At 43.3% G+C, this 27,798-nt stretch overlaps 2 protein-coding genes across 2 annotated transcripts in view; one reads left to right on the top strand and one right to left on the bottom strand.

Annotated features, from left to right (window-relative positions):
- The first annotated feature begins 1,097 nt into the window (after positions 1-1,097).
- arxa (aristaless related homeobox a) lies at positions 1,098-8,406 on the top strand. The gene is made up of 5 exons (XM_079360804.1): positions 1,098-1,605; positions 1,916-2,477; positions 3,787-3,832; positions 5,427-5,755; positions 6,373-8,406. Exons 1-5 carry the CDS (start codon positions 1,416-1,418, stop codon positions 6,626-6,628), a joined length of 1,383 nt encoding a protein of 460 aa, XP_079216930.1. The 5' UTR covers positions 1,098-1,415; the 3' UTR covers positions 6,629-8,406.
- Positions 8,407-12,896: 4,490 nt separating this feature from the next.
- The window catches only part of pola1 (polymerase (DNA directed), alpha 1), a 55,578-nt gene continuing 40,676 nt past the window's right edge, over positions 12,897-27,798 (bottom strand). The window contains 2 exon segments of the mRNA XM_079361137.1: positions 12,897-13,865; positions 22,185-22,281. Coding sequence (XP_079217263.1) covers positions 13,726-13,865; positions 22,185-22,281 — 237 coding nt within the window. The 3' untranslated portion in view covers positions 12,897-13,725.

Consider the following 27,798-nt stretch of genomic DNA (forward strand, 5'->3'; position numbering starts at 1 on the left):
GGGTCATGCCGCGGGTTAAATAGACTTTCATTTAAAATTACATTCTCGATCCATCTCTCCATGTGCAGGAGTCCCCGCGTGCCACACCAGCTCCCCGTGCGCCGCCTCATTACAGGCGCACCACCCGCACTTTTTAAGCCAATCTGCAACTCCAACAGAGACAACGCAATCTCAGGGACTGTAACAAACAGACAGACAGACAGACAGACAGACAGACATATGCTGTTTATGGTTCAACAGAAATTCTGTGGCAGATTCTTTTGAAACTTGGCATTGGGATTATGAACAGTTCTTTCAAGGACCTGGAAAATATGTGCGTCCAAAAACTCATTAAAAAAAACTCAGGCCTATATTCTGACTCATGATTCCTCACACTGTTTTATATTTATAATCATTTACTGTTGCTTTTAAAAAAAAGTAGACTATGGTGTTTTTTATCTGTAGTATTATAATGAATGACTGTACTTGAAGTATTACCATTACTGTGATTTCATTTATTAGTTATTCATCATATATTATTATGATGATGACAAATAAAACATAATGATTGTCTGTTATCACTTGGTACCTATGTAAGAGAACTATGAAAAGAAATAACTAATCGAACAGTCCATTGTGTAAATCAAGAAATAGCCACATATGTCACTCGTTTAAACGTGTAAAAGCAAAGACTGGTGATGTCTTTTGTTTGACAAATGTCATTGTACAGGCCCGAATGTGTTTGACTAAATTCATTGGTGTTAAGAAAACACACCAGTGCTCGTTACAAAACGGTCACAAACATTTAAATGATATCAAATACTTTCAGTTCAGGACTGTTTTGTTCGTGAATCTCTCGAGTAGGCCTTTATTTTAAATCATTGAAACTTTAGTGAACTTCCCAGCGAAAAAAAACCCGATTTAAAATTCTTGGTGCTTATACTTTATCATCAGAGTTCGTTCCACCGGGAAAAAGCGAATCCGTGTCGGGTTTTGTTACCTGTCCCTCAAATTAACTTTAATCGTAAAATATATAAAGCAGCTCCGCGCCGTCTCTCCCCCTACATACACACGTACGAGCCAATCAGACGGCGCAACAACAGCCCATACGTATGCTGAGAGCGAGCGCGTGGAGCCGTGAAGCGCCTGGCAGACTGGAGCTGCGCGAGGCAGTCAAACCTCTGCCTGGCATTAGAGAGCGTGACAGAGGAGTGTAACAGGAGAGAGAGAGAGGGAGAGAGAGAGAAGGGAGAGAGAGAGAGCGAGGTAGGAGGAGAGAACGATCGCATCGGCCTGAAGACAGAGAAGAAGAAAAAAGAAGAAGGGAGCAATAGATCCTGTGCGCGAGAGAGGGTGTGTGTGTGTGAGAGAGAGAGAGAGCGCGAGAGAGGGGGAGACTGACAGGTGTTACCGAAACTACGAAGCAAAGCGTCGATATGAGTGGTCAGTTTGAGGAAGATATCCACGACCGGGCCGAGAGGAAGAGCAGTAAATCCCCGACGCTGCTCTCCTCTTACTGCATAGACAGCATTCTGGGCCGCAGGAGCCCCTGTAAGGTCCGGCTGATTGGGGCGCAAAGTTTGACGGGTCTGCCCGGGAGAGGGGAGCTCGACAAGACGGCTGACAGTAAGTCTCCTCTGAAGTGAAATTGAACAGCCGGTGTTTGTCCTTGAGGGGCATTGCGAATAAAAATTAAATGTTATAGGCCTACATTTTGCTAGTTTTATTACTAAAAGTCAAGTTGTAAAAAACACAGCTTGATGGTTGTTTTTATGTTCAGCAAAGACTGTTGTTTTCTTTTTTTAACTTATGAGGTATCCTGTCGTTTAAAGTGAATAATTGCTGAGCCGACTCATGGTTTATTTTAAAATGTAAATTTAAAGCTCACTCATTCCGCTTTGTCTAATTTTGACATGTTGACACGCTTCCTCCTCAGGAACAACCAAAGACCCCCTTTCCCTCAGCGCAGACATGCACCTGCCACCTAAGCTCCGCCGACTGTATGGACCCGGCGGGAAGTACCTACACGAGCACACAGAGACTCTGGACAGGGAGCGGCTCCTCATGGAGCAGACCAGTGAAAGCCTTAAAATCAGCCAGGCGCCACAGGTGAGCATCAGCCGCAGCAAGTCTTACCGGGAGAACGCGTCTCTGAGCCGGGGAGAGGGCGACCGAAGCCCCGGCGAGGGCTCGGAGGACGGCAGTCTGGGACTGGTGGAGCTCGGCCCACTAAAGTTCGAGGAGGACACGGGAAAAGAGGAGGGCTGCGGGGACCCGGCGGCTCTGTCCCCGAAGGACGAGGAGAGAGAGAGCTTGAACGCCGGGGATGGGGACGTGAGGGACGGGGAGGACAGTGTGTGTCTGTCGGCGGGCAGTGATTCAGAGGAAGGGATGCTGAAACGGAAGCAGAGAAGATACAGGACTACATTTACCAGTTACCAACTGGAGGAGCTGGAGAGAGCTTTCCAGAAGACACATTACCCCGACGTGTTCACCAGGTAAAAAACAACATTTCAAACTAGGCCTGTTTAAAATATTTTAAAATTATTTACTGTGCTATTAAATTATCTAAGTACTCTAAAAAATATATTTTAAAATTAGCATTAAGCCTATTGTAGTTTTTCAAATTTGATTGTATCATATTAAAATATAAACGACAAATGCCCTATTTTATTTCGCATTAATCTGTTTTTTTATTATCATTTAAGAAAAGGTAATGCTACTTCTGACTTTAAATTCTACTAATTCTAATGATTTTTTTTATTTTTTATTTTTTACAAATAGTTGGTTTGTATCCACTTGAAATAAAATAAATTAGACATGTTATGAACTGTTATTGTTTAGCACTGTTTTTAAAGGTGACTATTATTTTCTTCGTAATTTAAATATCCTAAACATTTCCAATTTCATATATCCATGCACAAATCCAATAAAGCCTTGCGTCTTAAGACACTGTGTGGATCACACCTCTTCAAATGCCCCAGCACTAAAGAAAAGCCGTGCCCTGCATTAGTTAACACAAAAGGCCTAAAGGTGCCAACAATGGGAACGTTTTGTTACCGTATCCGCTGCAACTGATACAGAGGAGCGCTGTGTTATTGTCAGGAGGAAAAATTAACCTCTGCAGATCATATTACACGTTGGACATGATGGTGAATAGGTACAGTCTGCAAAGAAAAAAATCATTTCAGGGTCTGACCTCAAGCCCAAGGGCTGGTAAACACAAAGAGAAAACTCGAACTAAAAATAAAATATGTAAATAAATGCTATACTTATAAAAAATATGGATTAAAAAACAATTCACCCAAACATATTCAATTAACTATATTATGTTCTACATTTTTGCTTACAAATTGAAGCGTTAGGAGATAAATCTCCATTTGAATATTTTCTCACCATTGAGATTATTCACATTTTCCAATCGATTTACCCTAAAACGACTTGTAGGTCTAATTTCCACTGCAGGTCCATCTTGCAGCTGAATGCAGCGTCAATTGCTTTGTGGCAGGCTAGTTTAGATGTCATTATTTCCTCCATTATGTTGTTACAGTGACAGGCCTGTGCTAAGGAAAAAAAATCTAACAATCATAGGGCCTATTTCTACCCATCCGTGACAGGGAAAATAGAATATGGCTATATGGCATCTTTCTGAAGCCCCATGAAAAAAACATCAAACCCATTTTTGCGTCTATTGTTGACAGTGAACAACAGGAGGGAACAAAACAGCAATTCTGCTTTGCTTCCAAACTGAGGCCTGTAACCTTGAATCTTTTCTTTCTCTTTTCCTCTTTCTTTCATCATTTTCAGAGAAGAGCTCGCGATGCGTCTGGATCTCACCGAGGCCCGCGTTCAAGTAAGTGGCTCTCTGTTTATCTGGAAAAAAAAGGAAGAAGATTGTAAATCAAATTTTGCAGAAAAATAAGCAACTTTTAATGTTTTATTTCGCCTATAAAGTGTCCCTGCTGGATAATAGCCGCTGACATGCGTCACTGATTGAGGATCAACCAATTTGAGGCAGTCATTTATTACAGTAAAAAAAAAAAAGTGTTAAATGGCCTCGTGAGCCGCGCGGGGAAGGTCTTTCCTGTTATTGAATGTTATTACGCGCGGACGGGGGACGTTTTAGAGGCAATTAAGGCGACGCTGGCGATTCATAAAAAGCTCACTTAGTGCAGGAGCAAACACTGTTTATGTTCCTGGTGATGAGATGGTGTTTGAATTCCCATCAGAGAGAGATGGTGGGGTGGTGGGGGGGCGAAGGGAGGGTGTGCGTGTGTGCGCAAAAAAGATTCGGAGGAGGGAGGGGTGAGACAGAAAGAGGGGAGGGATAATGCTATTTGATTTCCCATTATGTGATTGCAATAGACCTGCATTGATCCGATGCTTTGCACTTGGGAGCGAAAGAGAGACCATTAAAAGGTGTTTGCTCCCCCCCCCCCCCCGCCCCACCCACCCTTCCCCTCTTTCTCCCTCTTTTTTTTTCCTGCTTTGCACTGAAAGCGTGTCTTGCATGTCGAAAGCCCGGCCTCATAACCAGAGAGACAGTTCAAACACAGCGGAAAGCTCTGGGAGGGTTATGGCCGACGGTAAAACAACAGATGTCTCTTGAAGGGGGCCGTAGGTGAACAAATCACTTAACGGGCGCCATCAGGGAGGTGATAAAAACTCATAAATTCCCGAGGGGCTGTGTAATGCTAAACAGCCCTCTGGGAATAATGTGTGTGTCGCTCAAGCTCGGTCCCCGTTCAATCACTTTCCTCATGTTGACATTTTGCTCATTGTGCTTCTGCAGAGCAAACTGGCCAACAGAGGATGCGTGGGAAAGTTAAATACTCTCCGGAATGAAAGTCACTTGTTCTACATCTCTTAAGAATTTAATTTAAAGCGCATTAATTGTTATTGGAGCCAGTTCAGCGGTAATTTTCTGGATCTTTTGTTAACACCGCTCTTAATTATCTCCCCCTACCCTCCCTGATGCCCGTCCACAGGGACATGGAGAGTGGAGTAGGAGGGGGAGGGGGGAGGGGGGGGGGCGGCTGGTTAATTAGACAGAAAGTAGATTTAAAGGACCGTAAGCGGCAGAGTTTACCTCGCGTGTAATTACCGTTGACTTTCCGCCTGTTGGACACCACCTGAAGCAGACAACTATTAGACTGCACTGACACAACATTCAATAGAGTGTAGTGATGGCAATTATAATGAAACATTCCTGCTATGTAAGCAGGACAGGAGAGTAACACTTGATATCACGTTGTTTTAAACTCACTATCTTGTCATTTAGGGAAGATTTAATATACATTTTGGTGCTAAACTATTTATTGTTTTCAAATCACTTTAAATCTTTTGAAACCACCGTCCTAGAATAAATTACTCTGATATCTAAAATTCCAAAAAGAGATTATTTGACTTATTGTAACCTTTCTGTTATCACTTTTGTGTGACCTCAGGTCTGGTTTCAGAACCGCAGGGCCAAGTGGAGGAAGCGTGAGAAGGCCGGGGTGCAGGCCCACCCATCGGGCCTTCCCTTCCCCGGTCCCCTGGCAGCAGGCCATCCTCTCAGCCACTACCTGGAGGGAGGGCCCTTCCCTCATCACCCCCATCCTGCCCTCGAGTCCGCCTGGACAGCCGCCGCAGCTGCAGCCGCTGCCTTCCCTGGCCTGGCCCCTACTCACAACGGCTCTGCTCCACCCCTGGCTACCCCACTCGGCTTGGGCACTTTTCTGGGAACGGCTGCCATGTTTCGGCACCCTGCCTTCATCGGACCCACTTTTGGCAGGTACACCACACCCAGAAACAGCCCTAACACCTGTTTGATACTTATTTACACCAGAACTCTACCTGAAGGCATAAACATTCATCCCAGTATTTTACAAAAAAAAAATTACAATGTATGTACAGCAGCCACGCTTATACTGAACTCCCAACACAGCATGCAACTCTAATATCTCTAATGCAATGACTGTGTATTTCACAGTGCCTGGTGAGACACTTGGTGGTGGTGCTCTCACTTTGTTAAATGGCAAAATTAATTAACTAAATGTGTGACTCTGCAAGATAAGCTGTGAGGAGGGACGACACTTCACATGACATATGCACGCTTTCTTCCACTCTTCTCTCTTTGGATTCACCAATGTCTATGTTATAGTAGATATCTTAGAAGTCAGCATGCAATAAAGCACAATAAATAAAAATACATACAATTCATGTATTTAAGAAAAACAAAGAGTCAACAATTACTGGAAGTGGTTTTACGCTGGACAGAAATCCTTCTCCAATAAAAGCAATAAAACATTTTTTTTTCAGGCTTTTGTGTGCAATAATTTTAACACTGTGTTGCAAACATGTTGAAGATCCATACATTTTAAATAATGTTAAATACCTTTCTCCTTTCAGACTATTCTCCAGTATGGGGCCCCTGACCAGTGCTTCCACTGCTGCAGCTCTGCTCCGCCAGCCTGCCCCTCCTGTAGAGAACCCCTCCCACGCGGGCCCGGTCATCCCCGATCCTTCCTCTTCTTCTTCCTCCACCTCAGCAGACCGCAGGGCGTCCAGCATCGCAGCACTGCGCCTCAAGGCCAAGGAACACTCGGCTCAGCTCACCCAGCTGAACATCCTGCCTCCCGGAGCAGCAGGGAAGGAGGTGTGCTGAACACTCGACACCGGCTTTAGGCCTCTCTGTCCTGGGCTGAAGTCCCATTCCATGACACCCACCAGCCCTACGCCACACCACCACCAAACAACCCACTCATACCTCTGGAGGCTGATGTCCCTCTTGTCCGACTGTCCCTGTTACCTCAAGTTTCCCCAACTAAATAGCACAACCAAATTAAGGAAGAGCAGTAGCTACAAAGAAAAGGTGTGTTTGTGTGTCTCTGGTAGTTACTGCTATTTTTCACATTGTTTTACACTCCATACACACACCTTCATCCATTTAACGCCAAACATTTTTTTAATTTGTAAATAGGTCTAGAAAACTAACAATAACTTAATAAAGATTACATTTAAAATAGATGTTTTTTTCAAAAAAAAAAAAAAAAAAGAAATTTATTACTTGAACTAAAAAACGTAGGCCCCATAAAATGAACAATAACTGTCATGTAGTACTGATAAAAAAACAAATCACAGTGCTATGAGGGAAAAACTAAGAACATTTACTCAACAACAATAATCATCTTCAATGCCACTTTGTGCTCCTGCACTTCAGAATAAAATGTTGGACTTGTTACCTATCATATAGCTACAGTATATAGAAAAGTAAACATGACTGACACATTAAGCCCGGAGTTCTGATGTTATATTAATTTATGATAAAGTTGATTGATTAAAAAAAACACTTTTTCTAAAGTGACTATTTGACTTTTTACACACCAAGTTCCTTTTGATTAAAATGTTGAATTAATTGGAAGTTATCGTTTTAAAAAAGAACCTTGACATGTAACTGAATGTTTTAGTTACTTTGACAAGACACAGACACACAAACAGAGACACACAAAACGACTGCAGGGGAACCCAGACTTCTATATGAGGTTCTTGTGCTTCTTCAAAACGTGGACAACTCGAGCGCTCGGCATTAACTCTGCTTTCTCTGTATGCATTGATGTGGGATCAGATGGTGTGTGTCTGTGTTGGAAGAGGTCCCCCCCCCAAAAAAAAATAAACCCCCACCCAGAACCAAAGGAAAAACTGTCCATAGACCTTCCATCGCCTTTTCTTTAGGCTGGACCTCTCTCCACTGCTGGCCTGCATGTCCCCCAGTCACACTCAGCCACACCACTGAATAAATATATTTTATATCTCTGAACCAAACCAGTTCTTTTCAGATTTCTGTGCATATCCTTCCCCTATTTTATTTTGAGAGAAGTGGCGTTACTGCTGAGTCTGGCTCCAGGACATGCAAGCGAAGTCGGGGTCTGACCTGTGTGAAAGAAAAATGTACATATTGTGTAAAAAGAAAAAAAAATAGGAACCAGAAAAAGGATGATTTTCAAAATAAGGTTGTGTATATTTCAGGAGATCGTTTGCACTCAGTGTAGTGTTTAATGAATGTTTCCCTGTGTAGACTTTCACCTGTGTTGATGAATTATTAGCTTTTTAGATCATTATTTATGTCAAATTTCCCCCCTGGTGGAGCAGACTGGAGGAAGATGTTTTTCTTATGAAGTGATTGTAAGTTTCCTGGTTTAATAATGCTAATTTGAATAAATTACACTGCTTAAATGAGTTATCTTTTATTATGATTTCAAAATACTTTTAGGACTGACATAGGCCTAAACCAGGAAAATTAAACAATGTGAAATAGAATATAATAGACATATTAATAAAGGTGTAATGAAGAAAACGTGTTTTCTGTCTTCACATTATGGCTAACTTTCATTTATGATACCACTGCTGTATTTTAATTATTTAATTAAATGTTGGTTAATGCTCTCTTGGAATGAACACATTGTACATCTTAATTCACAGGATCTGCAGTGTCTAAAAGGAGGAATGTGTCACTGCAGAGCGCACACATTGAGACGCAATGCTGCACCTGAATGGGACAAACTATTAGATGCATAATCCCGCGCGCTGCGTGCGTCTATCCTCTTCAGCGCAGTTGACAAAATACTGACCATATATTCATGAGCTTAATCCCCAACATGTGAAGCGTGCGACAAAGGAGAGGAGTTTTCAATTAGATCGCCCACTTTATCTGGGGGGGGGCCGACACAAAACTTCCTTTAAGACCCTTTAAAGGCGCTAAATTGGTCTTAACATCTGTAATGCCGTGTCGATGGAAGCGAGTCCCTTTTGTCATTAATGAAGTAACAAACCACTCCATCAAGCGCCATTCACACACGCGCACGGGGATGCGCGCGCACGCGCACACACACATCGAAGAGTTAAATCCCCTCTGTATTGCATCTCACAACCAGTGCAGGACTATTACAGCAATCAATGCTTATTCCCCTCCGTTTGACCCAGCTATGGTGCCCGTCCAAATCGCGTGAAATTACCCTGCGGATTAAAGCAGTCTCACTTTTTTTTTATTGTCTGCATCTGAGAAAAAAAACAAAAATAAAACCTTGTCCTTTTTCCTTTTGTTTCAGAAGACTCTTACACCTGTTAATCACTCAATTTAGTCCAAACAAGCAGGAATTATATCAGATAAGGGACTGGTGGAGAGATTATTATTCGCATTAATTTATCCAAACACACACAGCATTGCACGTCAGTGACCCGGCTGCTCCACGCAGCACAATGCATATAAATAAATAAATAAATAAATAAAACGAAAAAATAAAAGCAATTTTCTCCTGTGCAGCCACCATCCTCCACAATGTGTGATGTTTTTAAATGTCTTCTTTTGCTGAAGCCCATTGGAGCGTGTGTGTTTCTCCTGCCTGGCCCTATAGGGGTTTGATGATTTGTCCGGGGAGTTTTCTAATCTTATTGTGAATATAACTAATGAATGGCAAACCAATTTGTCCCTAATATCTGGGGAATGCCGGGAGGCGGGTGACCTGCTGGGTGCGAGGCTTAAACTTTTCTTTGCGGCGCAAAAAGGCGAGAAAATTGAAATGCTGTCACAGGGCAATGGCTGTGGATTTATAAAGTCACACTTGTTGAATGTGCGCTCTTTCATTTAAGACATGCCTGTACGTGGGATTAGGCTTCTTGTTGCATGAATGAGCTTTATAATGCATGTTGATATAATAGAGAGGGGAAAAAAGATTAATTCAGTCCAATCGTGCGACGCTTTATAAAAGAAGAAAACATATCTACATGATTTGACAGACTGTATCAATGCGCTGAATTTTGAACCCACCCCCTCCCCACTCTCTCTTACAGGTTAACCCAGGTGTCCAGAAAATGTCCTCCCACTGACTTGAGCCCATTTTCATCACCGCTATCCCTCCCCCCCTTTCCTCCCTTTCCTCTGTAGAGCTGCTGGACTTGATTTGGCTCCGTGATTTGGATTCTCCCGGACCTCGTTTCTCCCACCGCGCACTGAGGGAGAATAGACCCAATCACTCCACAGTCTCACCCGGATCAGTCCCTCACTCAGTCCCCGGGAGAGGCGCTCTAAAAGGAGCTTTGATGAACAGACTCCCCCCCCCCCCACTCGCACTCTTCCCCCCCCCTCAGGCGGAGAACCGGCCCCGATGAAAGACCTGAATAGCCGGGCCATGGCACTCCGCTCCCCTCTCGGATCGCCCCTTAATTCCCCGTCTCTCTTGCTCTCATCCAATTAACTCAGTGTATTAAGCGGTTTATCGTCTCATAACCGCCCTTTCAGCTCCAACAAGGGAGACACTTTGCAATAGGACCAGCTCTCCTTTTGACACCCTCTCTGCCGCTTGTATGTTCCTCCACGCCATGAATAACAGGGACAGAATAGGGGACTAATTCCCTCATCAAAGCCTACCTTGTCCATCGCTGGTCAAAACGACAAGCAATAAAGCTTAACACGACAATACAAAGAGACTTGTTCGACCTTATTAGCTTAGCAGGGTCGAATTAATGCAGAGGGACTCAAATTGACTGGGCTTAGTCCAAACTGAGAGGACAAAACGGGGCCCACACTTGAAAAAGCTGCAGCCTGGGTTAGTGAGAAAAGCAGGCTTGCATGTGTTGATTAAATCTGGAGCAAAAACAGTCTGATGTGGGAGAAGAAGTGGAGCTGATATGATTTGATAAATATGTAAAGTTATGAGCAATAGACTGCAAATGCAGTGAGACACTTTGTCACACACACAGCATGTTCTATCCATTGCATAGTGAATCACGGTTTAAGTGTTCAGCCCACTTAAGGTTGCCTTCACAAGTCACAGTGGTTTGAAGTGATTTGTGAGGCGTGCAGTGTTTATGGAAATGCACGCTGCAGGATGGAGTAAAAAAATGTTTTTACTGTATTAACACAAAGGCAGGATTCACAGGAAAATGCTGAAACACTTCATGGAGCGAGTTACATACTGAACTTTAACTACAGCAGAGGAGACATATAGTTTACAAAAAGAGACTATAATGAAAACATAGCATGGCATTCATAACTGAGCACATTATACCATTTGGTTTACAAAAATAGCTCTAATTTGTTTGTATTAGGTCAACGAGTGGAGCCTACTTCTTTCTCAAAGAAGCGAGAAGATAACAGTCCTGTTCGGAGTTTTACTAAGTTACAGTCATGATCCAGTTGACTCTTGTTAGGTAGGAGCCTTTGATATTCTGCATTTTGGTTTGTCAACAAATACAATCACAGACCAAAATAAGCATTTTTTTTGGGGTCTACTTAAATTCTCATGAAATAGATACTGTATGTGATGTAATAACGGCATTTTTCGATTGACAAGCCTACAAAGCTAGACTGAGTAGAGTAGATTTTTTTTTTTTTTTTTTTAAACATCATTCCTGATGTCTTCTTTCTTATACTGGACAAACACTTTGCTGTTTTGGGCCATATACCATTTTTTGCAGGACAAAAACAAACCATCAAATAATATGTTCTTTTATTTCTTTGGGTTAATACATGTTCATGTGGTAAAGTAATCCCTAAAACAGCTTTAATTTACTTAACTGGTACTCAAAGTGGTTGATTGGGGATTAGTATAGGGCTAGTTACAGCTGTATAACACTATTTGTGTACTCGTGAGAATGTGATTTCAGCTCAGGTTCACGGTTATATAGCTGTTTGGCTTCCAGTGCAAACTTTTTTAATTTTATTTTATAAATCATACAAGTGTAAAATAACAAGTGTTTGGATGAATTCATTGTATGTTTTGGTTTTTGAATGATTTCTTGAGATTACGTGCAAGTATTAGCAGCAGGACAGATCCACTCGGGGTCACGGTCACCAAGTGGGAACTCGGGGCTTATTGGTTGTTCTGAACACTGATGGAAAACGTCTTTTCAGCTTTAGGCTTCACAGGCGCCTCATGGTGGGTTTGGGTCTTTTCTCTCAATATAATGAGAACTACTTTAAACATGAAAGACAACAAATGGACATGTCCAGACGCCCTGAGCATTACGTTTAGAGTCATCACCAAACGTCATCTTCAAATACAGAGAAAGATAAAGTGAAGGGATGACTGGCTACATAAAAGGACGCTGATATGTTTGATGGGACTTTTCATGACCAGACGTGTGTACGAGGGATTATGACTGCAGGTAAATGTATGTGGGATCAACTCCAGTTCATTGTACTGTAGAAACAGACAGATCAGTTAAACAGAGGAAACATGTCGCTCATTTGAACGAGACAAGAAGTCAAAGGCACATGAATCAAACACACCTCATTAGTTGTTTAGATACTTAGGCACCACATGAGGGAAATTAATCTATTAACTTTCTGCCTTTGCACAGCAGAATGAGAGACATTACAAAATCACCACTTCCTCCTTTAAATGACGTCACATTAGGTGAAGGGGGGCTTCGTTTACAGAACTACATTTTGTGTGGGACTATTTACAGCAGCAGAATCACAGACGTTTGTTGTGCTGAGTAAGTGAAGCAGCAGGTAAATATTTGTGGGAACATGTATTTTTATCCAGAGAGAAACTGACTCATGTGTGATTTATTGTCATTACAATAATGAAATATTAAATAGTTTGCTTTGAAGGAAAGTGCAGGGACTCCTTGATTGACATAACGACACGCCGAAACACTAATAAAAATCTTCTATTCTCAGGGTGGGAGTGGGAGTGGAGGAGAATTGAGAAGGACAGCGTACTCTTTTTGTTTCTTGTTTTGCGTGTGTATCTAAGGAGGCTGGCTAATGGACACATTATAAAACTGACATTATGATGTATATTTTTTTAAATATGCTTGATTTTCTTATGTTATTCAACCTTGCATAGAAGTTTAGTGTCACAGTAAACAACCAAGGAGAGCCATCCACCATGACCCGCCATGCACACTGCAAATATCACAAGATTGACTTTTGTTTTTGATTTAGCTTTTTATTAAGGTTTCAGTATCAAACAATTTCTTATCAATATCAAAGTACGCAGTACAAAATATTCTGGTCATTACAAAAAAAACAAACATTACATAAAGCAGCAAGTCAGATACAGGAAATGACAGGCATTAAAAGACAATCTGCACATGGGAGGGAGGAGGGGAAGAGAGGGAGTTAAACAGAGGCGGTGAAGAAGATCAGCTGTTCGGTATGGAGACAAAAGAGAGAGAGAGAGAGAGAGAGAGAGCAGAACTTGTGGCCTCCCTCGCCCCGCATCCTCCTTTTCTTTCATCCTCTGAGCTCACTCTCACACACACACACACTCAGGATGAATGGTGGTAATCAGAACAAGTGTCCGATCGCTGCGGGCATCCAGCGGTGTTAGCGGGCTAGGTCACTATCATTGGCTAATTAGCAGCTTTTGGAGAATACTTGCTGCTCTGAGGAGAAGTCATTTTCAGACACACACACATCTGGGCACAGCGAGCCTCCACACACAATAGGCTGTCATTTAGGTATGATTGCTAAAACCCCCCTTTAAACCATACAGTCAGGGTGACGGGGTCAAGTTGTGCGTGCACGCAGAATGTCTATATGAAGAAAATGAAGGCAGGTGAAAAGGTGTGATTGGGTTTTTAAGTCCTGTAACAAGTCTATCAGGTTCAGAGAAGATGACATGACGTTTAGACGTGGAAACCTAAAATCGCTAACCAATAACACGGACAGCCGATGAAGGTGAATGTGCAAATTTCCCGTTTTGAGTCAGACGTGGCAGCCTTTGGGCAGTGTCGTCATTTGATGTGTGTGAGTTACTTGAGAGAGGAGAAGGCCTGGAAGAGCTTGGCCAGGCTGATCTCTGAATAGCCGCTGGTGGCCAAAGCTTTTTCGGGTACGTCCTTCAGCCTCCGGTACACGTCTTTCTCTCGGTTCCACAGCTTTGTTGCTCGGGCTGGGGGGTGAGGGAAGGAGAGAAAAGAGGAGTTATCACTAAAGCTCAATGGAAAATAATTCAGCTCCTTAAATGCTTCAATGCTAATGGTTTACTACGACTGCTGTTTGTGTGTGTAATGATTGTAACTTTAACTTTATTAGAACGTTTTATAGTTTTGTTATTATTTAGGTTTGTTTTTCTTTCTGCTGAATTCAATTTTTGAATTTGTTGTTTATATGTGCAGATGTTTGGACTGCCTGTTAGTATAGAGGTGAGATGCAGCAATGTGCAACAATCCACCAATCGGTGGTCGATTTGCAGCCTGTTCAGGTGATAGAGACCGGAAGGTCCTCACAAATTGATTGAATTAACATTTTAAAAAAAATACAAAACTGTTTGTTTTTGCTGTTAATTGCAGTTCTTTAAATCTCCAGAGAGGACCGTTTGTTGTGCGATAACCTTAGCTGACCTTCTTGTGTACAAGTGGCAATGTTTTCTGCTAAAAAATCTCTTCTAACTGTGACATGTATCACTCAATCTATATATTGCAGTGGAAAATGTATACAAAAACATCTTCTGCGTGCTGTAAAGCTCCCCAGCTGACACCTATTCTCGAGCAGCGTTTAAAAGCCTGAAAAGCTTCCAATAGAAATCGACAATCTTTTGCTTCTGGTCACGCTTGCTTCTGTAGCTCATAAAGAGACGTCAGTATAGAGTTCACGACATTTCAACAGCTGTTAAAAACTCCTCACAGGAGCACTAAAGGCAGAGGAATCGTTTGGTCAGACGTTGAACAAAAAGGGAATCTGCCAAGAAATGGTATGTGCTGTACCTCTGCCAGTCAGTGACGTTAAAGCTCCTGTGAGAAACCCATTGGCTCGTGTGAGATTTGGCGCCCCCTGTGGTTCCTCTTCTCACCCCGCTGTCTTGGACAGTCGAGTGTGTCACTCATTAAGAATATTTGCCGCGTTGACCTCATACGACACCGACCCATAAAGCAGCTCATTTAAAACCATTCAATCATTACGCTGGTTTGTTTTTGTAGCTCCATGCTTTTTAATTTCAGTGTGCTTGGTAAGCAGTTCAAACTCCTCAGAGGAGCTTTAAGTTGATGATGATTATTATTTTTAGGTTCTGCTTCATCATACGGGACGAGGAGCAGAGAACAAATCACCTACTTTTGTTTTTTACTGACAAACACAGAGCAGCATTTCACTCTTTAGTGGAGAGCGAACAGATCCAAAGCTATCTGTCTGTAATGCTATCACTGCCGGGGCCAGGAGGGAGAAAACCAGAATTTGTCAAAGGTTGTAGCTGTTGGCAGCACACATGTATGCGCACACACACACAGCCACACAGCCACACAATCATGAGATCGATAGGAAAGCCCAATGAGAGCACAAAGTCAATGTCTGGTCCCTGTTATCCCTTTAGGTGGTCCGTAATGAGACCACGGAGACGACTGAGAGCTGCTCCCCAAGGCAGGGTGGACACCAAAACCAAATCTTTACAGTATCATTGTGAACGTCAAGTGTAGATGAAGTATCATGAAACCAAGTAATAATAACACACTATCACAGCAAAGAGTGCAGTAAGCCGTATGGAGAATAATAAGGTGTCGGCTGGAGAATCATTGGAGAAGAAGCAGGAAGATGAAAATGAGAGAGCGTTTGTTTGTCTGTGGTGATGTCTCATCTAAGCTCCCAGCTTTTTCAGAAATCATTTTCTTTTTGTTAAATTTACATCAAAATCATTTACCCTCAGAGCTCCATCAGGTACAAAGAACCGAATCCATGTCTGTTAACTTAGCAGGGGTAAAAAAAAACAAGCTTTCAGGGGCCGTCTGTGGTAATAAAACCATCTGATAGAAACGTTTCAATAAACAGGCCATCGAATAAATACAGAGGATGTAAAGAACATATCACTGGCTCCAATGTGGAACTTCAAAGGACGGCTTTGTTTACATAAAAGGTAACCGAAGGAAAGTTAGAGGACCATTTGTCTCGATTAATCTGTGCAACACATTTCTAAGACGCTTTTAAGTCTTGCTTTGCTAGAACTATGTGAAATTTAAGAAAAAAAGAAAAAGAAAAAAAAAGGGATAATGCAAAGTTTTTGTAAAACCACCAAAGCTAAGTTATTTTCTCAAAACAAACTAAAGACCTTGTAAGCCTATGAGGGAATGGTATTAAATTTTAGTGGTACGTCAACCAGGGCGGAAACACTTAACAGACTGAACGCAGCTTTAATGATGATCAACCAATCATATCAGTCGAAATGACTTTTCCCTTCTGAAAGGAAAATACTGGTACTGTATATTCTATAGATATTATGTTGAACGTTAAAGTATAGACCCTGTTTGGCTTTGAACTGTAAGTGAAGACGTCATTATGAGAGCTCGGGGATTAAACCGTCGAGAAGCTGGAACTTGTCGATAAACAGGTGAATATTTGATTATGTACTTTTCAATCATTTAACTTTCTAACGTATGACTTTTAAAGTCTATACTGGGTTTTAAACATGCTTATAAAAGAGTCTGGCCGGTAACTCATCAGGCTCAGTCACTGTATAGAAACACACACAGAGTCCATATGGCTGGTCATCACGTCTACATCTCCACAGTCCTTCCTGTCCGCTGCATTAGCGGCTGCTGGATAAATACCATCCCACTGTCTGCCCAGGGGAACAAAGGTTAGATACACAGAGATCAACAGTGACACACACACACACACACACACACACACACACACTACATTGATGGTGGTTAAACACTTAAAAAGCACACTAAGTCAGAGTCATGGCGACTAAAAAACATCCATGTGTCAGTGACCAAACACACACGACGGTGTGGTTGACTTTTAACGCTAGCAGCACCTATTAGCAGATAATCCTCATGTTAGCGAGGACAGCGATGGGGGGGGGGGGGGGGGGGGGGGGGGGGGGGGGGGGGGCTGGGAGACACACAAACGGGTCTATTTATCGGGGGAATAGAAGGGAAGGTGATGATGCATGATCAAGCGAAAGCAATCATGTCATCATTTCTGAAAGGTAGGAGAAAATAATTCTTCCCCCTCCTCCCTTCTTTCTCCTCGCTCCCTTTCTCCTTTCTACCTCAATCACTGTGTGGCGAACTGATAAAAGAATGATTTAAGAGTCACGGAGAGGGAGAGAGAGAGAGGGAGAGAGAGAGAGAGAGAGAGGGAGAGAGAGACCGCGCTGCAAGTCGGAGCTCAGTGGGGAGTGCAGTTCAAATAAATAGCCTCCCTTAAAAAGCGAGGGTGAGGGGGAAGGAGAGAAAAGAGGGTTGCCGGGAAGGCCGAGAAAAAGGGATAGAGGAGTGGAAAGTAAAAAGAAACGGAGGACGACTGGAATGAAGGACAAGCCTCTATGTACTGATAGAAAGTAAACTGCCGCTTTAGATGTGAAAAACTTTACCTGACAGATTGCCTCACTCACACACACACACACACACACACACAGACTCATATAAGCACACACATGCAAAGCCACAGTGAGTGTATCAGGGGTTATCTCTGCTCTAACTAGGTGTTGTCACACACTCGCACACACTCTGCCGGTGCTGGGCATGAGTAGATCGGGGCTCTGCACGCTCTAACTAGGTGTAAATACAATAACAAGCCTGTAATTAAGTGAGCATGATGAAGTTAATGGAGATCGGCCATTCCGTCGGCCGCCTCCATGAATATTCTATTAGGCTGGTGGCGACGGGCAGCTGGAATAGCAGTTAATTTAATCACCACTCGGAGCACAGGGAAACTTCTTTGTGTGAGTGTAATTGCACAGAATGAATAATTGATTTGACAATCGCACCCGCGGATTTTTGCCACCCCGCTTTGTACCGCCGGAGAAAGGGAGGGGAGAGTGGAGGATGGAGGGAGGGAGGGAGAGGGAGAGGGAGAGAGAGAGAGAGAGAGAGAGAGAGAGAGAGAGAGAAAGGGGGGGAAGAAAATGTAGAGGAGGACGAAAAAAGAAAAGAAGAGAGGAAGAGGAGTGGGAGGGGAGAAGATGAGTGAACGCAGAGTGCTCAGAGGTGGCAGTGAAGCTGTCGGTAAATGGATCATTAGAAAAGCGCAGCTCAAGGACAATTTATATTTTATCAATGCGGCAAAATTACATTATTGCTCACGCGCAATCATACTGCTCACACTCCAGTTTTAGACCTGGAGGGGGGTGGGATTGGTGGGAGGGAAGGCAACAGATAGAGAGAAGGAGGGAGAGCCGAGGGAGATGGAAGAAAAAGTGACATCAGATGATTTGAAAGTCATTGATACGGGATGTTCCCAGCTACAGAACGGACAGCATGTTTTGAGTGTGTGTGTGTGTGTGTGTGAGTTTGTCTGTCTGGTGTGAATAATCTATTAGAGATCTCCTGCAGCGGATAAAATTACCTCCATGTTTTACTCAGTAGCAGCAATCAGGCGCAAAAATGCAATGTACATGTAGATAAGACAACACACACACACACACACACACACACACACACACACACACACACACACACACACACACACACACACACACACACACACACACACACACACACACACACACACACACACACACACACACACACACACACACACACACACACACACACACACAGAGTAAATGGACTCTAAAAAGATGAAATTGAACATTTGTCAGGATGAATAGAAAACATTTACAGGTCATGGTGTTTTAGTTCTTTAGACGATCACTGATGATCGTTGGCTCGGAGGTATCAAACGCCATCACGAGTATTTGTGTGTACAACGGGATTTGTTTTCGATGAAAACAAAGTTCTGACAACGTTATTTCATATACGCGAGTCTGATACCAGGATCATTGATTATGGACATTTACTGTCTGCTTCAATAATCTAAATATCAGAATATAAGAAAGCATATCAAATCGCTGACATGTTTAACCAGCTCCTTCAGGAGTTGAGGTTTCACATGCATGCGTCTCTTTCCACCACCACAACGACAATTCATCAACACGAATATGAGACGGCACACACATCTGCACACGCTCCCGCAGGAACACCGCTCATTACACGGATCGTCACGCACAACAAGATGGAGCTTTATTTATAACGACAAGTTACAAAGTGGCTTAACAAGGAAATGGAACAAAACAGGAAAAACAAGGATTGAAGACCGCTGCAACATGCAGATACAAACTTTCTGACACACAGTGACTGAAACACCACACCAGGACATGGACACAATACAGACACAAACATCCATACACAAGTACATACGCGCACACACACACACACACACACACACTACTCTGTCCTGAAGTGTGTATAGACCTGTACGTCTCCTCGCTGTAATCGGAGCGGTGTGGCCCCTGGGTGTGTAATGCAGTAATATGTGGTATTACTGCCCCAGGACAGAGGGATAACACCTTCAACCTACACTTTACCGCAGCATGCGAGCGAGTATACATGCACCCTCCACCATTAGAGGGAAGAAAAGGGACAATGTGTGTGTGGACATAAATCATTTCATCGGACTTGTTGTTTGTCATCGTTGGTCGACAAACTCAATTAACTGTAGCGTGTTGTACTGACCTTTATCGATGAGAGACGGTGATCTACTGGGCACTATGTGGGTTCAGATACCTTTATGTTTAGAGCGCGAGTGCTGTGAAGTCAGACCAAACTCTAAAGAAGGAGCCTGTATGAAGTGAAGGTATCTTCGAAGGTATCTTCAGTTTTTGGAAGGAACAGAACACGTTTCTGTGACGGCCTGAGTTAGGGATATCGTGAGCTCCTCAGTGGGTTTCATACATCAGGTGTTTGTTTCACTTCAGTGATTTTGGGGATAGGGAGGGTATTGTATTTGGGTGATAGACGCACCTCATTTTGTATGCTTGTATATGCTCTCACTGTGTACAGTGAGACTTACATATTGGGGCCAATACTATAAAATACAAAAAGACAACATATCTCAATGTGGCATCAATTTCAACATTCTGGGGGTGTAAAAAGCTGGTATTGTCAGCAAGTCATTCCCAGTTCATCATTCAAGCAGCCATGAACACACGTCGTCACCTGGCCATAGCGCACCTTCAGGTCGCTAGCAGGCAGTCAGATGTTGCTTGTGAACTTGGTGTGTCTCAAAGTGTCATCAGCAGACGTGCAGCAAGACACACAACTACTGGCTGTGTTCATGACAGACCCAGGAGTGGAGCCCCATGAGTGATGGACCACAATGATGACCAGTACCTATGGACCTCTGCACTAAGACACGGTTATGCTACTGTCACACAGCTGCAGGCCTGTTTACCAGAAGGGATTGTTTACTTTTACTGAAGCTCACACTGAAGCGTTTCGTGAGTCACGGGCAGCTCGACGTGGTGAGTTTTTCGTTTACTTCCAATCACAAGGCTGGTCATGAAGACCAAACGTAACTTTAAACATCGTCAGAAATGGACGCTGACGCACAAGTGTCACAACTGTGAGGAAAAAGTTGACTTGAAAAGTCACGTCAGAAGGCTGCGTGGGAAAAGTAGGAGGGGGTAAAGGTTTCAAATCAGAATATGCCTTCAAGTACCAAATAATAAGAATAATCGTTTGATTGAAATTTAACTCAATGTACCTTAAAAGACACTGCATTTATCTGGTATAATTTCCTCTTTTTTTTATATCTTTCTGTTTTTGTGGTAGCTAAGCTCAAACACAGATCCATCAGGAACAACATGTCAGAGACACTAACTTTTTTCTTTTACGTTCAAGGCCCAAAACGGTGATACTGGTCTGGTCTATTTTGTGAGGTAAACACTGCGAGACCTTTTTAAAAGGGAATTTGTAGAGAAAGCTCTCTAAACAGCTTGCTGCTGCTCAAAGACAATTATTTGGCATCAGGGAGTGGACGACAAAAATTGCTTTCAGTCACAACTGGACAAAACATTGGGTTGCTGCACAACCACGAAGCCTGCGTTAAAGACTGTAATAAGTGTCCTCTGTATGTACAGTAAACCGCGAGCAACACTTTCCCACCAAGTAAAGAATGTATTGTATTGTGGGGTACAAAGCAAGAGTCGAGGGAAGAAAGCCCAGCATGGATCAAAAACACAGCAACAGGAACATAAAGAAAGACCGAGAGTCGAGAATTGATTGACGATGATTTCTTGCATCTGGGCAAGGACAGAAATAAAAGAAAGCAAAAATGGAGGCTATAATCATGTTAGTACTCCTTCCCTTCCTCCCTCCTCCTCTACACCGGTCCAATCCCTCTATTTCAGCTCCCTCCATCTTCTGAGTGGTCATCTGTTGATTACACGTTATATTTACCTCTGCTGTCTCACCCTTTTGGCTGCCTCGCTCAGCGCCTGGATGGCACACACACGTTCAGGCAATACATACATAAATAACATACATACATAAATATTTAATCAAATAAATAAATCACTCGGCCCGGCGGCCCTTTCTAATCAAGTGACATCAATCAGGGAGAACTATGGGTAAAGAGGCCTTGTGGCTGACGCCTACTGAGCGCGCCCAGAGCACTGGAGTAGCGTCTATTTGAGTCCAAGGGGGGAAATATACGCTCCATGTCCCATTATAGGAGAAGGGCTATCCTTTCGTCAGCGCGCCCATTACTCCCCCTATCATTTCCCCAAATCTAAAACCTGTTTTCAATCAACACAGCCAAACGAGTGCCTGTCCAAGAGTGGGAAAGAGAGAGCGAGGAAGGGGAGAGAGAGCAAAGGAGAGAAAGCGGTAGCGATGGACAGTGAGGGTAGGGGTAGAGGGAAAGCGATCGAGGGCTCTTTCCTTCTTTCTTCCAGTGATTGGAGCATTTTGCATTCTGTATGTGTGTGTGATTGAATCCGTCTCCTAAATTAGGGCTGTCGACTCGAGGAGCTGAATGTCCTTAACCCCCCCCCCCCCCCTTCCCTGCATCCAACACTGTGTGTATGCATGCGCAGGTGCGCGTCGCATTATTGGTGAATATTGTAAGTGTAGCCTGGATAAAAAGGTTTACGTTGAGCCATTGATTGCTAATGCTATGTTGTGTACGTGTATTTATCAGGAAGCATTGTCGAGACATCAAAATTCAAACTTTAAAAGCCGTTCTGGTAACTTGATTTCTGTTGAAAAGGCGGTGCTGTGGAATAATAATAACAGCAGAAATGAATAAAATTTCAAAACATTATTTTTTTTTTTTTTTTTTTTTTAAAAAAGGAGCCTTTTTTTTCTTCTTTCCATTTACACAAAACTTTCGACATCTATCGTGCAGCCATCAGAAAAATCACTTAGGAAAGTTAGGTGCAAGACTTAACAGCACAGCAGCATGTGTGTAGGTAAATGTTTGTGTCTCTTACCTCGCTCATCCTGCGGCAGAACTTTGGTACATGCATAGTCCCAGTCAAAGATGAACCTGTAGAAGCAGAGCTGGTTGTACAGGGCCTTCTCAGAGTACTGCAGAGAAAACACACAGAGGACAACAATGGGACTTCAGCAAAACAAGGGAAGTGCAAAATGGGTTAGGTTAACATTTGACTCCATTGTTGTGGTGGGAAGCTAGCTTCAATTCTGTCAACGTTTGAGGGGAAAAAATCTTACTAGATCTGAAACTGTTGACCCGTCTCATTCTCTGTATTATCGTTTTACTTTTCCTATTGTACTAAAGCCGAGAATGGTCCACCAATAGCAAACCTGCCTGTTCTGGAGCTGCACAGTGATGGGCTATAAGCACAGCTCCCACTAACCACCCTCTGGGTGTCTCTGTCTGGTCTGGTTTGGTCCGTACACCAGCAGCCTGCTGGAGCTCATTTCGCAGGGCTCCAGAAGTGCTCCTTCTATTCCTCCTTGCACAAAAGGAGCCGATTCTGCTCCTGCTGCTGGGTTGATGCCCTTCTGAGGTCCTGTCCAGCTTTCTTTTTGAAAACCTCCGGCCTCCTGGCAACTCCTCACTGCTCTGAAGTCTGTGCGATCTTCTTGCAACGTTAATGCCGTCCTGGAGGACCTGAACTACCTGTGCATCCTGATATAACTGCAGGTACTGCCTCATCCTACCAGTCGTGATGACAAGGACCTTAGATAAAGATAAAGCAATAGTCTTTGGCCTCCACATGCAAAACTGTTTCCTTACTAGGTTTGTGTTGCTTTACACCTGTTGACACTTTAATTTGTACCAAATCCCTTCTTGTTGTTGCCCGTTTCATCTCTTGTACTGTACCTCGGCACCATCCCTCAATGTGTGTTCAGAGGATTTAAATAAATGAAGATGATGACGAGAGCAAAATTGATCATCAACATCCCTTTAACGTATAAAAGTCTTTGAACAACGTAAGTTGAACCATTTTTTTTTAAAACTAACTGTCTCTATATCTGAACTGCAGGATTTCATGGTGTTAACGTGCACTACATAAATGCTGCTCTCTTTCCACTGAGAGTCTGCACAAGGATCTATTAAGATTCATCAGTAAGATTTACTTTTGGGTTGTTTTTTTTTTTTTTATGCCCGAGTAGTGAGGGGGTCGGAAAAGTAAAATGATCAGAAATTATTAGTTCATGGACTATAGGTGGGACAAAACAAGATATGCCCAAAGTCAGTTGGAAGTCTTGATATATATTAGGTATCACACATTTTATAGTGAAATAAGTAACAGAGGACGTTTGATAGGATAATATCCCTTTATGAACTGCAGTCCAATGTGAATGACAGTTGGCTTGGCGTCCATGATCTCGGCACTCTTTTTGGGGCTTTTCATGCCTTGATCGGAGAGATAGGACAGTGGGTAGATTTTAAAATCAGGGAGTGAGAAAGTGTAAGAATATCATGCGGAAAAGAGCTGCGAGTGCGATTTGAACTTGAGGCTCCACTAAAGCCATGCACATACATGGAGCACCCAAACTAACATGCAGCACTACCGCAGTGTCTTTCCTCTTTATAAACACATACTGCTTGTCAGCACAGTTATCAATAATTTAGTTGGCACAATAAGCTGTCAATACTTTTAATAATAAGTTACTGTAGTCCAATAAGAGTGGAAATCATGACACGGCAATAAAAACATCCAAAAACAGATGAATAAACCTTGTTTTCCAGTTTGAGGAACAGGCAGGCCAAACATGACTCAAACACAACTGTAAGAGAAAACATCCCTCTTCCTCTGTGTGACACAGTAAAGCAAGAAAACAAATTTGCTTGCTTTGTTAATCTCCACTGCAATTAACTGGAGCCACACGACAGCCTGCCAGAGGGAGACAGAGAGAATAGGAGAGAGAGAGAGAGAGGCAGAGAGAGAGAGAGAGAGAGAGAGAGAGAGAGAGAGAGAGAGAGAGAGAGAGAGAGAGACTGGGGAAGAACGAAAGAGAGGATGAGCAAGAGAGAGAGAGAGAGAGAGAGAGAGAGAGAGATTGAGAGGTGGGAGGGAAAGAAAGAAGGGAAAAAGGGTAAAAATACAGAAACAAGCAGCGAGAGATTGAGAGAATCAAAGACAGAGAGAGAAAGAAAAGAGGGGGATCAGGCCTGAAATACCCTCCCTCATAATAGTTTGTTGTGATAAGGCATTGTGAGAGAGGCATGCGAACAGCCGAGGCTGTCAATTTGATTAGCCATTATACTGCATGTTTAATTGCAGTTATTGGCTCGTCATTTCCCTGCTACGCTGGAGAGGGCACGCTAAGCCCCGACCCCACACTGCCATCAGGTGTGCGCAGAGTGCTTTATTATTACCAACAGGAAGAATCCCTCGACAACTCCTGTGTGTCATTGTGTGTGTGTGTGGGTGTTTGTGCAAGGAGTTTGTGTGTGCCCATTATACCTGCCAATCCCAATGTGCGTAATTGTAATTTCAGTTTTTACTGCTGTGGCATAATCAAGTGGTGAGAGTATCTAATGCAACCAAATGCAAACTCTGTGATGTGTGATTCTCTGTGTGTGTGTGTGTGTGTGTGTGTGTGTGTGTGTGTGTATGCGTTTAATGGCTTTCTAGGCAGCCCACATGGCACCCACAGCTGCTGACCGTTGATGCACTGCTTAGTCAACAACCAAACCATGCACATCCCATAATGGAGCCTCGGTTATCGTTGCCAAGGTTGAACAAGCTTGGTAGGCACAAACACCGCTGTTTCTTTTTCCTCTTAAAAAAAAATAAAAATAAAACAAACTGCAGCACACTTCTACACAACACATTCGTTTCGAACAATGAAATGCTGATTGAGGGCGGGGCCAGTTGCTGAGTTCTATTTGACTGACAGGTGTCAGAAAGGCGTGGCTAAAATGTTACAGGGTTGTTATTGAATTTGGAGCCCCTCAACCCCACCTCACTCTCTCCTCTCTCTCCCACCTCACACACACACACACACGCACACGCCTACCTCGTCATTCAGCTCGGCGCTTTGTTCCTGCACTGACACCATTTCAATTTGCTCCACAAATCTGCAGCATTTTCAGCCTGACTGCCTAAGGAGCAAACCAGCTGTGAAATTGCCTCTCTCCCGGGAGCGTAGGACCCCCCAGCCCCCACCTCGTACCCCTTGCTCCCTTGCATCCCTCTTCCCCAGCTTAACCCCCCCCGCCCCCACCCCAAAAAAAATCCCAGCCTACACACATCCCTCTGCATTCACAAGCCAACAGGGCGAAAAATAAAAAGAGAATGGAGACAGATGTATAGAATAAAGAGAGAAAAAAAGGAGAGAAATAAGAAAAAAGAGGCTAAATCATACAAATTGATCCAAATCACAGGGCAACAGTTCTGAACTGGCTCACACAATAAAAAGAGCACTCAAGACTTCCTCAGGAGTCTTAAACCACATCTTTTAGGGGACACACACATGCACACAGGAACACACAGATCCGACCTCCAAAGAACTTTAGCGCTCGGTGCTGTCGCTCAAGTACACCAGTGAAGCAGTTAATGAAAAGGCAGCCGGCTCAGACAATATCCCCCTGTGTGCATGTAAGGAGAGACAAAACACAAGAATGCAGTGGATGGAAAGTGAGCGCGCTCAAACAGCAGGGAAAACTGATTTGATATGGACATGGATTGGAAGAAAATACATCGCTGCTGCAACAAAGACGCAAACTAGGCCTCCGCATTACATCCTCTACAGCTCTGCAAACAGGGGGCTGTAAATACCAAAGCTACAGTATCTGAGGCGCTGCACAGCTGCAGGAGAGAGGGAGCAAGAAAGGGAGGGAGCCGGAGAGAAACAAACATACATTCTCCCTCAGCTGCGAGGCCACAAGGCTTTAAAACTCTTGAGCTTTTTTAGATGCGATGAGCGTTATTGCCGGTTGTGGTAGTCATGCCGATCAGCTTCACAAGACACCATAATGAGTCAATATATGTAAATCTTTACTAGGCAAACACGGCGGGAAACAAAGGCATTTAACTGGTGCTCTCGCCCGCAAGCCTCCAACGATTCAGCACCGGTAATTTCTCCCCATTGAAAGGCATAATTGCCTGCTATTTGAAGATATTCATGCTCAATTTTTGAAATTAATTTCAATTGGAGGGAAATGTAGAAATGTCAGCTCCAGTGAAAGGGATTTGATTTCAATTATCCTCGCTCAAAGGACTGTGATTTCCAAATACACTTAAGCAAAATTATGACAAGAATTTTTGTTCGGCAAAATTCAGTGTTTAAAGAGCGATTAGGCGATAATGGGGCAGCTTTGAGCCGGCAGTGAATGCAGCCGTCTCCCTCTGAAAGGCACTCAATTATCTCTGATTGCTCCCGCTATAATGTATCAAATAGAGATACCTGCTATTGCCGTAATTTGTGTGAAAATTAACATGCTGCAATTTCCACTAGAGGGAAAAAGGGAGCTCTAATGGGCGCCTGAGCGTACATCAATAAAATGAGGGGAGAGAAAGAGAGAGGCAGAGAGAGGGAGGGTGAGAGGAAGAAAGAAAGAAAGAAAGAGCAAGCAAGGAGAGGAGAGGAGAGAATGAGTGTTGTAGCTAGAGAGGGTCTGTGTGTGTGTGTGTGTGTGTGTGTGTGTGTGGGGGGGGGGGGGGTGAAATGAAAAGAGCAGGAGGAAGAAAGCATAGAATAAAAGGGAAAGAAAAGGAAAGTCAAGACAGAGATTGGACCATTTGAGTTAAGCGCTGTGGAGAGAGAGAGAGAGAGAGAGCGAGCGAGCGAGAGAAAGAGAGAGAGGCTGAGATGAAGAGAAAGAAATTTAATTTACTGAAAATATTACAAATTGCACCTGTGCATAACTCCCCCAAATTACCAACCAATCAAGACAGAGTGCCTATTACTCTCCCATTACATGGAGATCAGATCACGCTCTGAGACTGTGTCCAGAGAGGGAGGGGTGGAAAAAGGAAGAGGCAAAGGGAGAGAGAGAAGGGAGGAGAGACGGCGCCCACAGAGATGCTAAACGTAGCATGATTCGAGAGGGAAAAGTGAGCGCCGTCACCAAGAAGATGCTCTCACACATTGCGTTTAATCCGCACTTAAAAGACGGCTGCCCGATTGTCTTTCACGCTCGAGTCTACATCAGCCTGATAATCTGGGATGATGACGTCCAAAGAGGACACAGGAGATCGTCTGCAGGCACAGTGGTAGACATTTGACAGAGCTCCCAAAACCCCCAAAAAGTTTCTTAAAAAGAAAAACTAATCCTCACCTTCCTTCCTTTCTGGTCTAAGGGCAGTCTTTACCGCCAGCAGCTCAACAGCCAGGAATGGCCTCGGGTAATTTGCATAATTGGTAGCAAATTGAAAATGTGAACTGCTGGGCCATTAATCTCCATGCACCGGCCTGATTCGAATAACTCGGTTACCTAATAATAATAAGTCCTTGTCAGAATCCAGTCAGACTCATTTTTTCCATTCATGAGTGGCTGCTTTAAAAGTCTACATGTAGTTTATCAGGGTTTATTGTGTTGCTTATTCCAGCGGGGTATTAAAAGAGGCTAGGATGAATATTAGACTGCTTCAGCTGTTGAACAGATTGTGATTTATTTAACACTGA

This window comes from Symphodus melops, assembly GCF_947650265.1.
Source record: "Symphodus melops genome assembly, chromosome: 14".
NCBI classification, from domain to species: Eukaryota; Metazoa; Chordata; class Actinopteri; order Labriformes; family Labridae; genus Symphodus; species Symphodus melops.